General features: G+C 49.0%; 2 protein-coding genes across 13 annotated transcripts in view; both read left to right on the top strand.

The window, feature by feature from the left end:
* Positions 1-5,243, top strand: part of PCNT (pericentrin) — a 99,808-nt gene extending 94,565 nt beyond the window's left edge. For all 9 annotated transcript variants that reach the window (XM_084752425.1, XM_084752421.1, XM_084752424.1 and 6 more), the window contains 4 exons: positions 944-1,020; positions 1,812-1,947; positions 3,237-3,364; positions 4,850-5,243. In XM_084752425.1, coding sequence (XP_084608551.1) covers positions 944-1,020; positions 1,812-1,947; positions 3,237-3,364; positions 4,850-4,890 — 382 coding nt within the window. In that variant the 3' untranslated portion in view covers positions 4,891-5,243. The remainder of the gene's footprint in view (positions 1-943; positions 1,021-1,811; positions 1,948-3,236; positions 3,365-4,849) is intronic.
* Positions 5,244-14,835: 9,592 nt separating this feature from the next.
* DIP2A (disco interacting protein 2 homolog A) overlaps positions 14,836-16,683 on the top strand; it is a gene marked incomplete at its 3' end in the record, with an annotated part of 86,623 nt that continues 84,775 nt past the window's right edge. For 2 of the 4 annotated variants that reach the window (XM_084752433.1, XM_084752431.1), the window contains exon 1: positions 14,838-15,047. In XM_084752433.1, the coding sequence (XP_084608559.1) occupies positions 14,957-15,047 (91 nt within the window). In that variant the 5' untranslated portion in view covers positions 14,838-14,956. Of the gene's footprint in view, positions 15,048-16,683 lie in introns of all 4 variants that reach the window. The other 2 variants (XM_084752434.1, XM_084752432.1) reach the window with 2 other exon arrangements.

Genomic DNA, 16,683 nt, shown 5'->3' with positions numbered 1-16,683 from the left:
CCCAGCACTCAGGAGACAGAGGCAAGCAGATCTCTGTGAGTTCAAGGCCAGCCTGGTCTACAAAGCAGGTCTAGGACAGTCAAGGCTACACAGAGAAACCCTGTCTCAAAAAAACAAAAACAGAAAACAAAACAACAACAACTACAAAAGGAAGTCTGTTTGCCTAGTGTCCAGCTCTCAGAACACGAACCCCGTTCATCACTCTGGTTCCTGGGCATTCCATTCCTTAGACCTCCATGCCAGCAGCATGCATGTGCTGCACATGCGTATGTCAGGCCAATATACTACAAATAAATAAATGGACAAATTCATGCTGTCCTGGGTATGGTGGCACAGGCCTGTCATCCCAGCACTCAGGAGGCCGAGGGAGGATCAAAAGTTCTAGGCTAACCTGAACTCTATTTGGGAGTTTCTCGAGCCTGGTGGTAATTTTTTTGGAATAATCTATAGTTTGTCACACCACAAAGAGGAAAGTTACAGTCATACCACTTGTCAGGAGAGCCATGCTAAAAGGAGTGTCAGGCACCCGAGTAATGTCACCCTGCCTGCTACGTTCCTACACTATTAGTTAACAGGCCTCTCTGGGTTAGTCAGAAGACGCAACCAGGCAGAAGCAATGCCTCTTCCCAGTTTCTGGTGGTGCAGACAGGCTTGAATTCTGGAGTGATAGGCTGCAGGTAAGCTGTGGTGAGCGGGGGTGGGCAGAACCAGCTGGCTGACCAGAGCGGGGCCAAAGTGTGTGTGTGTGTGTGTGTTGGTGGGGAGATTTCTTTAGAAAGTGGTGGAGCATGAGAGCACAGCGAGCTCATTGGGAGCTCGTTCACCTACACAGTCGTTGGGCCTGTCTCCTCCCTGTGGGCAGGGAGGGCACGTGCTGGTGGCCTGGTCTCTTCCATTCCTGTTTCCTCTTGTCTTAAACGCATTTTGTCACCTTTCTGTGTAGGTTACGATTTTTGGTTAAGAAATGGCAAGAAGTGGATCGGAAAGGAGTGCTGACACGAGGCAGAAGCCTCCGCCAAGGTGCGCCTCCAGTGTCCCTGCCTGTCCTGCTGCTTGTGGCATTTTCTTGAGCGTTTTGGTTTGGGGATGTGATAAAGCACAGTAAGAAAACTAGAAAGAAGCAGCAGCCGGTGCTGCCACCCTAGGGCACTGAGAACAGCCCTGACAGACGAAGGCCAGTCAGGGAGCACGAGCTGAGCGGTGCTGCTGGAGTACTCTCCAGAGCCGGGCAGAGTTTTCCTTTATGCTGCTCTTCCTTCCAGTGTGCGCGCTCCTGGTTGGTTTTAGCTCAGTGGCACCGTGTCTCTGGAGCCCTCTGCTGCCACCTACTCATAGGTGGTATGACAGTGGCTTCATGGACTCCAGGGGGGCAGGTGACAAGAAATGTACTTTGCTGGGTCTTTGTCTAGTGTCTACGGTTGGCAGATAGGAAAGTTCTTCCTACTGAGAGGACATGGAAGGCCCCGGCCTTCTACCCTCTGGACCACTAAGCCACCACTGGCTACCATCCTGTCAGGGCCTTCAGTTCAGGTGAGCAGGCATGACATGCTTGCCCCTCCTTCCCTAAAGGCCTCCTGAAGGTTCACCCAGCCCTGGGATGCCCATGTAGAGCTGGCAGTCAGGGCCCAGAGTCATCCAAGTAAAATGCAGGTCATCAAAACTTTAAAATACCATAACTTGATATACTTTGAAATCACCTTTCAGACTCTTAAAATTGTTGGGAATAGGCTTAAAACTTTGGTAGATAGACCATTCTACTAAAAGGTGCGTTTCTTTTCCTAATGATTGATTGTTTGATCATTCTTGGGAAGGACATCGAATATCCCGCAGACAGCATTCTCCATCAGAAACCAGAGCAGCTCTGCCGACCCGAGACGTTTCCTCAGGCCACATCAAGGACTCTTGGCACAGACCCCTATCCATGGCCACCTCACCGGGCAAGGAAAGGTCAGTTCGGTTCTCCCGAATTTTCACCTAGAAATCATGCCGATGAGTTCCAGACTCCTGTATGGCTGCCCGGAGAAATGAGTTTGAAGATTCTGTCTTTGGCCTAGCTCGCGGCCAGGCAGGGGACACAGCAGAGACTCCGCAAGAGCCTGGGGATCTTGTGCTGTTCGGGAAGGGGCTAAGATCACCTGTGCTGCTGGTGGCGCACACGTGTAATCCCAGCACTGGGGAGGCAGAGGCAGGTGGATCTCTGAGTTCAAGGCCAGCCTGGACTATACAGAATGGGTTCCAGGACAGCCAGGGCTCCACAGAGAAACCTGTCCCCGTCACACACACACACACACACACACACACACAAAATCACCTGTGTTTAGTACGTTCTCCACCCTGAAGAGGTTTGGGAACTTGTCTCATGAAATGGAAAAAAGGGACACAGTGTTCCCTGGGGACACTGGGGCCTCCCAGGAAGGATGGTCAGGATAGGAATTAGACAAGGATGTGTTTTGCCCAGGGAAGTGTAGGCCTTCACCGGGTGAAGGATGCTGAGGCATAATCCAGCTGGGGTAGCAGGGATAATCCCAAAGTTTGGTGAACAAAATAGAACGTAAGTGTTGCCACTTATTCTGACTGCAAAGTGATGCAGAGTTGATTTTGTTTTGTTTGGACATAGATTCTCACTATGTAGCCCTAGCTGACTTGGAACTTGCTGTGTAGACCAGGCTAGCCTTGAAATCACAGAGCTCTGTCTCCCAAGTCCTGGGATTACAGGAATGTCCCACCATACTCGGCCTTAAATGTTAATTTTGAAGACCTACCCAGGCCTAGAGTACAACCCAGTTGGTGCAGTGCTTGCCTAGCATTCATGGCCCCTGGATTATAGGCAAACACAAAACACTTTCTTTGCGGTAAAGAATGGGCATGATGGGCTGGGGGATGGCTCAGCGGTTAAGGGCACTGTCTGTGCTTCCAGAGGGCCTGAGTTCAAGTCCCAGCAGCCACGTGGTGGCTCACAACCATTTATAACATGATCTAATGCCCTCTTCTGGCCTGCAGGTGTACATGAAGGCAGAGCACTGTATACATAACAATACATAAAAAACCAAATAAATAAATAGATAAATGTTTTTTAAAAAAGCATGACCATGAAGAGAATTGGCCCTAGTGGAGACCTGTCGGCTCTGGTCAGCTGATCTAGACCCTCCCCCTTGTGCTCTTGACTGTCACACCACCTGTTAATGTAATGGTTTCTTTCTCTTTCTTTCCTCCTGTATATGGTTCTTTGTTTGCAGATCAACTTCATCGCCAAATTCAAGGTTAGAAAGATCCCTGACTGCCTCTCAAGATCTAGAACATTCCATTACAGAACGCATTCATCATTTAGAAATGATCCAGCAAAGACTTGGGGGGCTACCAGCAGGTAAAAAAAAGTCTCACATTGTTTGTCAAAAATAGTATTGTATCTTAGAAACAACAACATGGAAAAGACTGATAGTAAATGGATACAGTGGTACTCATGAGTAATTCCAGTGCGAGATAGGCAGGAGGCTTGCCACCACTGTGAAACCAGACTGGTACATACACAGCGAGTACCAGGTTAGCCTGGCCTACAGAGTAAGACGCTGTGTCAAAACAAAACACAACAGTGCTAATGTCAGCTGAGTAATTGCTGGCTTGAGTGTATATCCTACACAGATGTGCAGCACTAGTGAGGTCTTTTTGTCCTCTTAAGCTGATAGGGAGTGTAAAGATAATTGTGTTAGTTACTGTTCCCATCACTGTGTGCAAGACTCTGAGAAGCGGCACATGGCGGCAGGACAGGCTCACCGTGGGGGCAGGAACAGCGAGGCTTCTCGCTCAGCCCTAGGTGGATCAGACAGAGAGCAGAGAAAGGACAGGCAGCAGGGTGGGCCCGCCCCAGTGGCCCACTTCCTCCAGAGGTCACATTCCCACAGCAGCACCACCAACTGGCTCCTGTGGGCGACTTTGACGGCCCACCCACGACCCCAGCTCACGGCCGTCTCTCAATGCAAAATAAAGTCCAACTTGAAAAGTCTCCATGATCCTAACGTGTCACAAGTCCAAAGTCTCCTCTGAAAGCCCGCCACGTCTTTCTTGGATTTGCCCGTTAAGCCTGGTGCACAGCATCCTGCAGCTGCTCTAGCCCATGGCTCCACACTTGCCCAGATCTTCAGGCAAAGGCTTTAGGCGAAGGCCCTCCAAACCACGCGGCCAAGGTTATCACAGCAGGGGCCCCCCCCCCACGCCCTCTAGCACCAGTTCTCTGTTGTTAGAAAATTGATCACGGACCAAATATCCGACAAGAGGCCGCTCAAGAACGATTTGGTTTGGTTTGGTTTGGTTTGAGACAGTCCATCATGGCAGGGTGTGCCTGCTGCCTGCAGTAGCTTGTGGTGGAGGCAGGAGAGTGGCTGCTCGCACGCTTGTGCAGATTGGAAGCAGAGACGGACAGGAAATGAGGCCAGGCTGTAGGAATCTCATTTCCTGCTTTTCACAAATCATTTCCTTCAGCCAGGCTTAATATCCTAAATGGTGCACAGCCTCCTAAAACTGCATCATCATTGAAAACTGAGTGTCAGACACATGGCTTTGTGACGATGCTTTGCATTCAAATCGCTACCAATTACGATTTGGCCTGTGATGGTGATGGTGTTTTAAAGTTATAAAATTCTTTTTTTCCTCTCTCTTTTTCAAGACAGTGGTTCTCTATCCTGGACTATCCTGGGCTTGCTTTGTAGACCAGGCTGGCCTCAAGCTCACAGTGATCCTCCTGCCTCTGCCTCCTGAGTGCTGGGATTAAAGGCCTGAGCCACCAACGCCCAGCTAAGTTATAAAATTCTTAAAAGAAGTTTTATAACAAATTTCTATTCTATTTTAATTTTAGATTCTACTCAGAAATCCTGCCGCCAGAAGATCAAACAATGAATAAAGTCCTTGTGGCCCTTAATCTTTGACAAATGTATTTGAGGAAAGATGGGTTTCCTAAGGAAAGCTCATGGTATGGTCTGGGACACACTCGAGGAGTGATGACACCAGGCCCTAGGAGCCGCCGAGTGTTTCTGCTGCCGCCCACTGCTGACTGGAGCGCCTTTTCCGCTCCATCCCTCCCAGTAAGCAGTGGTTGTGCTGTAGTCTGTGCTATTGCTAGAGCCACCTGCCTCTTCCATGTCAGAAGTGGAGAGTGGTTCCCAGTTGTTTATTTTTCTTAACGTGTAAGGATGGAAAGTTCATTTGAAAATGAACACAGAGGAAGGAAAGAATAAATTTTAAGTACTGTTCTCTTGGGATGACCTTGTGTTGTTCTTTTAGTCCTTTGAGTTTATCCTTTTTGTTGGCAAAACTAATGAAATGTATTGATGTCAAACTTTTTTCTCGTGGCTACAGCCATTATGTAATTCACTCACATTTATATCACGCAGTGATCCCGGCTCAGGACCTTTCACCCCTCAGTGACTGTACAGTCAGGTGTGTCACACAGACACCCACGTACATGCAGACTCAGTAAGCCTGGCAAAGTCTTTTAGAAACAATAAATATAGTTAGTGGGCATATTGTTTATAACTTGTTCATGAAATAAGGGGGGCATAAATCCATCATACTCAAAGTTTGGCCCAGAAACACTTTAATTAAATACGTAGTGCTGTATCAGTCAGGGCCCAGGTAAAAAACAACAATGAATGTGAGTGTTTGCCCTGATGTCAGAGGAGCTGACGCAGACAGACAGGTACAGCAGCCCAGAGCTGAGCCACCATATGCAGCTTGAGGGGCTGTGAACTGTCTAGGACTCAAGACAAGTCCCTGTGGTAAAAGACATGCCCTAATGGGGCACCTCAGCTGTCGGAGCTACACATACATGCACACGCGTACACACGTGGGAGTGAAAGAACAGTTCTTTTCATCTCTTCCCTCCGTGCCTCCACTTGAATGCTTTGGCAGTTGCATGAAACAGCTGGCACAGAGAGCAGCAGTTCTCAACCTGGGGGTCGTGACCCTTCTTTGCGGGGGGGTTTGAATGACCTTCTCACAGGGGTCACCCAAGGCCGTTGAAAACACAGATATTTAACAATTTATGACAGTAGCAAAATTACGGTTATGAAGTAGCAAGGAAAAGAATTTTATGGTGAGGGGTCACTACAAGATGAAAAGATGTATTAAAGGGTCACAGCGTTAGGAAGGTTGAGAACCACTGAAGCCTTACCCCCTGGCCACTCAGGACTGGCTCTCACCTCGCTCCCTTATTTAATTCCTGAAATATGATTCAAGGCAGGTGCCTGAGGTGAGATACTTTTTGTTAGAAGATGCTTCACCTGAGAGGCCGATGAGGTTCATGTTGGATAGTCTGGGCTGTCCAGGCGTCACACAGATCTCCTGAGGACTGGGGCCGTCTCTGAGATCTGGCAATGACTGACGAGTTTTTAAGGCCAGTGTGCTACCATACCAACACCTAAAACAAGAGGAAGTGAGCAGCCGGAAGCAAAACTTCATCCAGTGGCGCTCCTGCCTTTATTCCTCAGGTTTCCAGAGAAACGGCAGCATGAATTGTCCACTCAAAGCGTATGCTGCCTGCCTTACTTGAGCATTCCACAGGAACGCTGCTGTCTTCACCTCAGCTTCCGCCACCACAGCAGCACAAGTCAGCTGTTGGCGCTTTAACAAGTCAGTCATGAGTCTCTGAGTAAATACTACTCCGTATGGAGTTTCCATTCACTATCAGGACGGACAATAGCAGCGCTCCAAGGCAAGTTGATAGGGATGTTACATTCATTTGACAAAAGAAGAGCAATGGGGGGGTGGGCCTGGAGAGATGGCTCAGAGGTTAAGAGCACTGGCTGTTCTTCCAAAGGTCCTGAGTTCAAGTCCCAGCACCACATGGCAGCTCACAACCATCAATAAGATTTGGTGCCCTCTTCTGGAGTGCAGGTACACATGCTGGCAGAGGGTACTGTATAAATAATAAATAAATCTTAAAAAAAAAAAAAGCAATTGCTTCTCCAGTGGGGCCTATGGTCTCCTTGGTTACAAGTTTCTGTCCAGCCACACTGTGCCAGATGTGAATTCCCTCCTTTGAAGCAGGCTTTAAGTCCAATTTGAAAGTCGTTTGTTGTACCTATAACCGCTGTGCCATTCCCCCAGCAGTCCAGTCTTACCTGGTACGTTGGGAGTGCAGTATATAATACATATAGCCCAGTAGTTGTGGGCCTGCTGTCAACTACCTCAGGAGCCTGCATAATAATACCTTGCAGCATTAAAAAGTCAGTAAGTGAGCATCAAGGGGCCTTCTAGCACAGCCCCAGCTGGGCTCCCATGTGCACTGCCACAGAAGTGGATGGTGTCGTCAGCAGTAGGAATTTACCAGTTACCTGACATGCAGCCAGCTTCGAGGTGACACGCTTATCCAGGGGCTTCCCTGGATGTATCTGTGGTCCATCCCCACCTCCTAGGATTGTCACTGTGGAGATGTGCAGCTTCATTGTTCATCCAAGGCAGGGTGCCATCTTCCAAATTCTTTACCTTCCGTTTGCTTAGATGCCTTTACAAATCTGCCAGACATTCAGAAGTCAGTACCGAGTCATCCATGTCGTGAGGAGCCATTGCTGTCAGTTCTAAGCAAGTGCTGGCTGGTCTCAAAGTGCCAGTCAAGAGGTTGCTGAAGCCCGCTGGGCGTGGTGGTACATGCCTTTAATCCCAGCACTCAGGAGGCAGAGGCAGGTGGATCGCTGTGAGTTCAAGGGCAGCCTGGTCTACAGAGGAAGTTCCAGGACAGCCAAGGCTACACAGAGGAACCCTGTCTCTTAAAAGCCTTAAAAAAAAAAAAAAAGTCCACTATGGCCTGAAAAGACCACGTTGCTTTTTTCAACAGTCTCAGAAGAGCAGTGGTAGGGACAGTGGCAGGGATGGGAGGCCTAGCTTTAATTAGTGCTCTATAATTTTCTATAAACCATTTTGCCTCCTCATCCTAGGACACTGCCGTGAGCTCTGGTTCATCTGCCCCAGTGGAGCCAGCTGTAGCTGTGTAGCTCTAGGAGAACGTGGCTACACCCGCTGCTCAAGAAGCTGGCACTCTGGGTTGGCACTGCACCTGTAGCTGCTGCCTCCCTCGTCCCTACCTGGCTGTGGAGAGGTTCTGAGGATGCATAGATCATTCCTAAGCCTGCATATTTGCTTCCCCACTCCTAGTTTAATCTGATGATTATCCTCAAGGATAAACTGCCCACCAATGAGACCCGCTGAATCTTTATTATCTGTGCCCCCTTTTTTATCTTTTATGCTGTCCACGAATTGTTCTGGCAGTTAAGTCATATTGTAGTAAAATTCTGGAATTTTGATTTCTTTAAAAACACAAATAAGGGCTGGAGAGATGACTCAGAGGTTAAGAGTACTGCCTGCTCTTCCAGAGGTTTTGAGTTCAATTCCCAGCAACCACATGGTGGCTCACAACCATCTATAATGGGATCTGCTGCCCTCTTCTGGTGTGCATGAAGAGAGCACTCATACATAAATGAAAAAAGAAATATATTTTTAAAAGCACATAAATAAGAATATGTTTTCATTTTAATCCCAAGTGTGGGGATGTGAGGCTGCTTCAGATTGTCCTCAGCAGCTGACTATGATTTGCCTGGTTTTGCCAGCTACAGATGCTTTCTGTGATTGTGTGACATTTGGAACTCTGGGAACTTTTCAGAGGGTACATAAATACTAGAGCCCCGATAGGTGGGGTTGGTGGTTTGTTAGTAGCCGTGGTAAGAGAAAAAACAAGAAGAAATTAGATTCAAGGCGCTCTCTCTCTCTCTCTCTCTCTCTCTCTCTCTCTCTCTCTCTCTCTCTCTCTCCTTTCCTATTTAGTGAACGGGGGAGGGAATAAAGGGTGGGGAAAAGAACCCACAAAGTAGCAAAGCTACATTACAGGAGCTCACTAGCATAGTGTTTGGCTTTGTATCTAACACACACACACACATGCACGCACACACATACACAGACTATGAATTCCAGCTTGTCAGGCACGGTGGCACGTAATCCTAGCACTCAGGAGGCAGAGGCAGGCAGATCTGTTTGAGTTCCAAAGGAAAAAAAAAGAAAAAGAAAATGAATTCCAGGACTACACCAACCTTATCATCACACCTTTGAATAACCTGGTTAACACCCCTTCGTCTGTCTGTTGCTTTAGCACCCTATGAATTGGTTTATGTGCTGGTCTGAGTCACTCAGCTCCACCAGAGCTTCTCCTACTTCATACAGGTCATGCTTTAGCCTGGGGTGCAGAAGGCTGCTAAGGTGCCTTACCAGCCCAGGGGTGTCCCTGGATTAACTTCCTCCTCTCCTGTGAGCTGGGCTTTAAATACCACATCTCCCACTCTCAGTTCCCTTTGTAGTGCCTGTGCCCTCACTACTGTCTTCCCGCCCCTGCACTTCAGGTGGTAACCAAGTGTCCCGAATGGCCTACTTGGGCCAAACCATGAGGATCTCTCTTCTGTTTTCTCATACATAATCTGTCTCAAGGGATAAGTAGTTACTCAATTCCTCCACTTTCATGCCGCTCCTCTGACCCCACCCCCACGCCTTGGTCTTACAAGCCTGGCTGTGAGAGGTTTTTTTTTTCCTTCCCTCCCTGCTTAAAGGTCCTCTCAACTCAAGCAGTTCAAATGCAGTCTACTCCCTGTCGTGGCTTCACACAGAGCTCTGCGGGATCATGGAGTCTTCCTCCGTATTAAAGGGTCAAGCCTGAGGGGCATCCTCTCTTGTTCCTGCCTCGTTTTCCTTCTCTTCACTCCCTGATTTTTCCTCTGGCTTCCAAACGTTTGGCTCTCAGTAGTTGCCCTTTAACACGGAGATAATTTGTGCTGTCTCCCTTTCGGCATCGCCGGCCATAAAGAGCACGCTCCCACCTCTATAATCATTTCTTATCCAGTTGCTGTAAACTTCTTGTCTGGGCCACATCAAGATCTTGGCTACACCCCTGAGTGGAGGTTTCTAGAAAGAAGCCCTCAGGCTGTACGGCTGGCAGTGTCAGGCTGTGCGTCTTCTGCTGCTTCTCGGTGGTAGGAAGTGTGAGGTGTGGTAAACTTTGTTACTTTTGGGGGTGCCCTAGGATACCCCTGACCACTAGATCCCTTAAAAACAAGTAAGATACAGCAAGGCTTTGAGTTCGTGCAGGGTTTCTCTCCCCCTCTGAAACAACTGGGTGTCACCAGCCTCCAGCCCCTTCTTCATGTCGCTCATCTGACTGAGTGATTGTAAAGTCCTTCAGATGTGAAGGAGTTCGTTCCCCGGGGATGGGGCCTCTTGGAGGATTCCTCATATGGCAGTGAACTCGGTTGCCCAGTTTATAGTCTAGTGCACCAGGCATCCTTAAAGTCCAGCCTCACACAGACCTACCTGCCTCCTCAAGTTCCTACCAGTATGTATGTATGTGTATGTATGTATGCATGTATGTATGTATGTATGTATGCATGTATGCATGTATGTATGTATGTATGTATACACGTTAGCTGTATGTTACGATTCATGGGTTGACCTGTACCTCCCACCCAACCAAAGGGGTATTCAAATCCTAATCTCAAGTACCTACGAATATGACCTTATTTGATTGTTTTTGGTTTAGTTTGGTTTTTTGTTTGTTTGTTTTTAGAGACAGGGTTTCTCTGTGTAGCCTTGGCGGTCCTCGACTCACTTCGTAGACCAAGCTGGCCTCGAACTCACAGCTATACGCCTGCCCTCTGCCTCCGGAGTGCTGGGATTAAAGGCGTGCGCCACCACGCCCGGCTGAATATGACCTTATTTGAAATTGGGTCTTTGCAGATGGTCAGGTTAGTATGAGCTAATTAGAGCGTTCTCATATCAGGTATGAATGGTGACTACCGGCAATGGGACGCAATGGCACATAAGGTCACCGTTGTGAGTATACAGGCAGATGTGTGCAGGGTAAAACATCCACAAGGCAAGAAACATCAAAGATCAGCAGCAGCCACTAGAGGTTGGGAGACAGGCCAGAAGGATAAAACTCTGTCTGACTCCTTAGAATTCTAGCCTAGAATTCTAGCAGGATTCTCATACCATGCCCTGCTGAGCTGGCTCAGTTTCCAGGACTTTGTTACTTTTGTGCTGGCAAATGAATAGTATACAGCCTTTTGGAGGGAGAGGTAAGACTACAGAGCCCCTCCCCCCCCACCACCTTATTATGTTTATCTGAATCATCCTGAGAAGTAACCATAATTCTGTGTCTGGTTTCCAGCAGGTGGGTGTATTAGTAAGGTTTATCTGGAGGAAGAGAACCAGTAGAACGTATACTGAAAAGGAATTTACCAGTATGGCTTATACAGTACGATTGTTTGGATAGCCAAGCAGTGGCTGTCTCTGTGCCGGGGAGAGCAATCGCTGCCCAGCCCACAAAGTTGGGTCCTCCAGTGCTGCTAACCTGGTGCTACAACAGTCTTAGCTGAAGGGCATCTGACACCCTTTTTGGTCTTCTTGGGCTCTGCCTGCAGGTATCACACAGACATACATGTAGGCAAACCACACAGACACAAAATAAGCCTTAAAAGTGATTGTTAAATGCTTTAAGCATTATTAAATGCTATTTAAAATATTGATTTTTCTTTTTTGAGACAGGGTTTCTCTGTGTAGGCCTGGTTGTCCTGGACTCGCTTTGTAGACCAGGCTGGCCTCGAACTCACAGCGATCCACCTGCCTCTGCCTCCTGAGTGCTGGGATTAAAGGCGTGCACCACTGCACCCGGCTAAAATATTGATTTTTATATCGAATTTTTAAGTATTTGTAAGCCGGGTTGTTGTTGTTGGTTTTTTTCCCTTCTGTGAATAAGTAAGAATTCAGGTCTTTGAAGGACAAGTAGACCTTTCCCTTATGCCTGGCAGCCTGTGCAGCCCTGTCCTAGCAATCTACTGGAATGCCTTCAAGTCTGGCTGTTTTGCATAGCTCACAATCAATGTGAAAATACTCCCGTAGCAAGATAATCAACTGCAACCAAATCCAGAGTGGCTGCTCCAGGAAGCCTTGCTGCAACCGAATCCAGGGTGCCTGCTCCAGGAAGCCTCGCTGGCTCCAGTCACCTCGCTGTGGTCACAGCTACTCCACACAGTCTGCAGCGGCCTTGAAAGGCCAAATCCCAGTTGCCCTTTTCACAGATTTCCGAGAACTTCAGCAGGTATACTCACTCAAGATGACAGAGAACACTTCCTTAGGAAGAACCCAGTGACGGGAGAAATGTCAGCCCATTGGCCAGTTTTCACACAAAGCCTGTGACTGGTTCCTGTATTAGCTAGCATCGGTGTAATTGACAGCCTCCCCCCCCCCCTTTTTTTTTTTTTTTTGCAAACCACACATTCTGTTTAACCAGAATGGTCAGCTCAGGTTTTTACGTCAGTTGGGGACACGTTTCTATGCTGTTTCTTGGGGGTGTAATATTATGCCCACTAAAAGCCCCCAAATGGGATTTTCAATGAATGTAGAGGGGGGTGCTGGCTGATATGGTAGTAGACAGTGGCAACACGGTGGCTAACAAGTGCTAGAAAGGTGTGTGTGTGGTATGTATATGGTGTGTGTGTATGTGGTGTGTGTATATGTGCTGTGTGTGTGTGTGATATGTATGTGTATAGTGTGTGTGTGTGGTATATGTGTGGTGTGTGTGTGTGTTTGTGTGGTGTGTGTGGTATGTATGTGTATAGTGTGTGTGTGTGGTGTATGTGTGGTATGTATGTGTATAGTGTGTGGTGTATGTGTGTGGTGTGTGTGATATGTGCTGTGTGTGTATGTGGTGTATGTGTGTATATGTGCTGTGTGTGTGGTATGTATGTGTATGGTGTGTGTCTGTGGTGTATGTGTGGTGTGTGTGTGTGTTTGTGTGGTGTGTGTGGTATGTATGTGTATAGTGTGTGTGTGTGGTGTATGTGTGGTATGTATGTGTATGGTGTGTGTGTGTGGTGTATGTGTGGTATGTATGTGTATAGTGTGTGGTGTATGTGTGTGGTGTGTGTGTGATATGTGCTGTGTGTGTGTATGTGGTGTATGTGTGTATATGTGCTGTGTGTGTGTGGTATGTATGTGTATGGTGTGTGTGTGTGGTGTATGTGTGGTGTGTGTGTGTGTGTTTGTGTGGTGTGTGTGGTATGTGGTATGTGTGTGTGATATGTATGTGTATAGTGTGTGTGTGTGGTGTATGTGTGGTGTGTGTGTGTGTGTTTGTGTGGTGTGTGTGGTATGTATGTGTATGGTGTGTGTGTGTGGTGTATGTGTGTGTGTGTGTGGTGTATGTGTGTGTGGTATGTGTGTGTGGTATGTGTGTGTGGTATGTATGTGTATAGTGTGTGGTGTATGTGTGGTGTGTGTGTGTGTGTGTTTGTGTGGTGTGTGTGGTATGTGTGGTGTGTCAGGGCAAGACTGAGGAAAGCAGGCATCTGTGGCTGGGAGAGCTCCTGGGAGCTGCCTAGACTCAAAGGAAAAGAGTCTTGATACTCAAGGCCTGGAAACAACACTATTAGCTGTAAAGATCAAGGCTTAGACAGTTCTAACACTAGCTGGTTGTTGGTGCTGACTGCCGCTGTTGCTATGGTGACTTCACTAGCTCCTGGCCATGGCAACTGGAACCCAGAGCTTCAGACCTCTAACCCAGGCACCTAGAGCAATGCCCCGGGCTTTTAAAACCACTTCTCTGGGCTTGGAGCCCTCTGAGTCCGTCAGCCCAGCTGACAGATCTCCAGCAGTCTAGGGCCCAGAACTATTAACCTAGGACAAGCTGCAGAAGGGCCTATCTAACATATCAAAGCAGGCCTCCAGGTTCTCCCAGCATCCCTCAGTCCCTACCTCTTCCTGGAACTCTCTAGAAGCTGGGCTGCCCATCCCCCAGGGGCTCTTCCCTATATAATCCAGATATTTTGGTTACCCAGTCTCTCTTTTTGCTTCTGTTCTACCTTTGGCCTCCTGGCTGCCCGGCGTGGCTCCCCTCTCTCCCTTCCACTCCCCCAAGGCTATGACCACTCTGGACTCTCAGATGTGTCTGTCTCTGGGTATGCCCTCCCACATATCTATAATAAACTTCCTCCTCCACCACACCTAGGAGCAGTCATGTCCTTTCTTTTCATTTTTCTTTCTTCTTCCTCCCCCCCCCCCCTTTCAACTATAAGGAATCTTACTTACCTACTGCCAATTGCCACTTGAGTGGAACTAAAGAGCCTTGGTTTTAACTTAAGTACTGCTTTTTAGACATTTAATTTGTTTTCCTACCCTATTCAGTTAGGTGATGAGGTCTGCACCAGGATTCAACCCATGGCAAAGTCCGGATGGGCACCTCCTCCAGGCTATCAGCCGGTCCTTGCACCATTTATATACAACCCCCGGCTCTGAGAATAGATCCTTCAAAAATTCCAGTAAGGTTCCCAACATATCATCCCAACACGTCCCAAGGTCATCTCAAGGACTGAGACAGTGCTGGAGATCTTTCTTGGTCAATGTCAGAGTACTTCCAGGGTTTCTTGTGAAAAGCAATAAGCAATCACACTTTAAGGCCAGCGAAAAATGCAAGGAGTTTGCTGACACCATTGCAGGAACGCAAGGCTCCTGAGGAAGAGGCTGGAGCACCCGGAGGGTCACCTAGGCGACATTGAAGTCAGCTTACAAGGGGGGTGGGGTCGCGGGTACCCCTAGGCGCTTCTGTCCATCTCCCCCGCCCACAGCTCCTCTTGCGCCCCCAAGGGGAGTAAAGCTCCCAGTTTCTCCGGCGTGGCTTATGGGCCAATGGAAGCGAACCTTAAGAGTTGCTGGGCGGGGCCCATCCCGACGTACCCGCGCAAGCGTTGCCCCGCCCCCTGCCGCGCACGCGCATCTCCGGCGCGCTCCTGAGTTGGAGCCGCCCGCGCTCGCCCTCGTGCTCGCGCCCGTGCCCGTGCTGAGCAGCCCCGGCCGCGCCCCGCCCGCTGCCGGCTGCGGGCGGCCGCTGCGGGTCTGCAGGCCCCGGGTCGGGGGAACGCCTCAGCCACCGGCCATGGCCGACCGCGGATGCCCTCTGGAGGCCGCGCCGCTGCCCGCCGAGGTGCTCGAGAGCCTGGCGGAGCTGGAGCTGGAGCTGTCGGAAGGTGAGCGCAGCGGGATCCCCGCCGGGGACCCTCGCCCGACACCCCGCCCAGGGACACGCTCTTCGGGAGCGTCACCCCAGGAACCTGCGGGGTACCCTCGCACGGGACCTCCCGCCGGCCTCCTCTCGGCATCCCTGCTTGGAGAACTCGCGCCTCTGGGCCGCTCGCCCGGAGACCCTGCCAGCTTCTGCAGACTGGCGGGTGCCCGGCCTCCGAAGGACACCCGGAGGGACTGGCTGGGAGGTGGGCCTAGGCGGACTCTTCCGAAAGGCCGTCTTAGTGCCCAAGCTGTGCTCACAGAGCTTTAGAAGCGTCCAGGCCACGGGTCTGTGCTTCCAAGACTCTGCTTTGCAGCCTGTCGGCGGGCAGGAAGCCTGGGCTGCAGAAGCCGAGCCCCACCCCTGGGACTCCAGACTCCCTCCCGAGCCTCAGTTTCCTCACCTGTAAAAAAAAACAAAAAACAAAAAACGAGGCAACAAGAACGGTTGCTTTTGCGGATTATGAGGCTACAGTGCTCCTTTATGGAATTTCGATACATTTAATTTACACTTTTCGGGGGGGGGGAGAGCGATGGCAAGCAAGGGCCATGGTGCGTGCATGGGGAGGGTCAGAGGTCAGTTTGCGGAGAGGTGGTTCCCTCCTTCCACCTAGTGGGTTCTGGGAATGAACTCAGGTTGCCAGATTAGAGGGCAAGGGCTCGCCGAGCCATCTCATCATCAGCCCTCCACATGAAAAATTTAAAAGTTAAAAAGTCGAGTAAGTGGTTGTTAGAAACAGACTACGGGAATAATAAGACTTCAGAGATGGTGAGTGGCACCCTTGACTTGGATGTTATACCTCACAGGATGCCTGGAAAAAGAGTTCCATTCCCCATAAACCACGCCTCCTCACCCCAGCCATAGGGGGAAAGCATCTATGCTTGTTAAATCTGCGTTTGAGACTTCAATGCATTTTGAACTTTGAGAATCTATTTTCCCATAATGTTATTCATTAACTTTAGATTGCTGCGCTTTGACGTTGGTTTAGTGAGTTTTTGAGAATTCTTTCTTTTTATGTCTGTGGGTATTTTCACTGCACGTTTGTCTGTACCTCACACTAATGCCTGGTGCCCCTGGAGGACAGATCCACATGGGTGATGGGAATCGAACCCGGGTCCTGTGGAAGAACGGCCAGTGCGTTTAACCACTGAGCCATCTCTCCAGTTAGCTCCGCTTGGAGAATTCTTGATTCTGTTTGGAGGCTTGGTTGGGAATGATTGTGAAAAAGGTCTGCTGTGCTGGGTTTGATATGGCTCCTCAGGGAAAACTGCACAGTTGGAGTTTAGCTTTTCCATGTCCGATGCGTTTTTTGCAGATTGCTCCTGAGTGCTGCTCCAGAATTTCAAGTCCTTGGCGTTACATTGTCTGAGTGCTTGCTAGGAGTTGATAGTTAACTAAATTATTTCCTCAGAACAAAAACTTCATATAGAGATATATAGGGATATATATGTAAGTAAAGGGCATAAGATGTGTGGCATCGGGGAGACTCTGAAAAAAAAAAATAGCCCAAGTGAAGAAAGGAGGCAGACAGCAAAGTGCTAATAAAGGATTGCAAAGTGCACTGGGGTTCGGTAATCATAGTTTCTTCCCCTTTCCTA

Source organism: Acomys minous (assembly GCF_964271855.1).
Source record: "Acomys minous genome assembly, chromosome: 13".
Classification (NCBI taxonomy): Eukaryota; Metazoa; Chordata; class Mammalia; order Rodentia; family Muridae; genus Acomys; species Acomys minous.
This window is presented reverse-complemented; position numbering and strand designations above follow the sequence as displayed.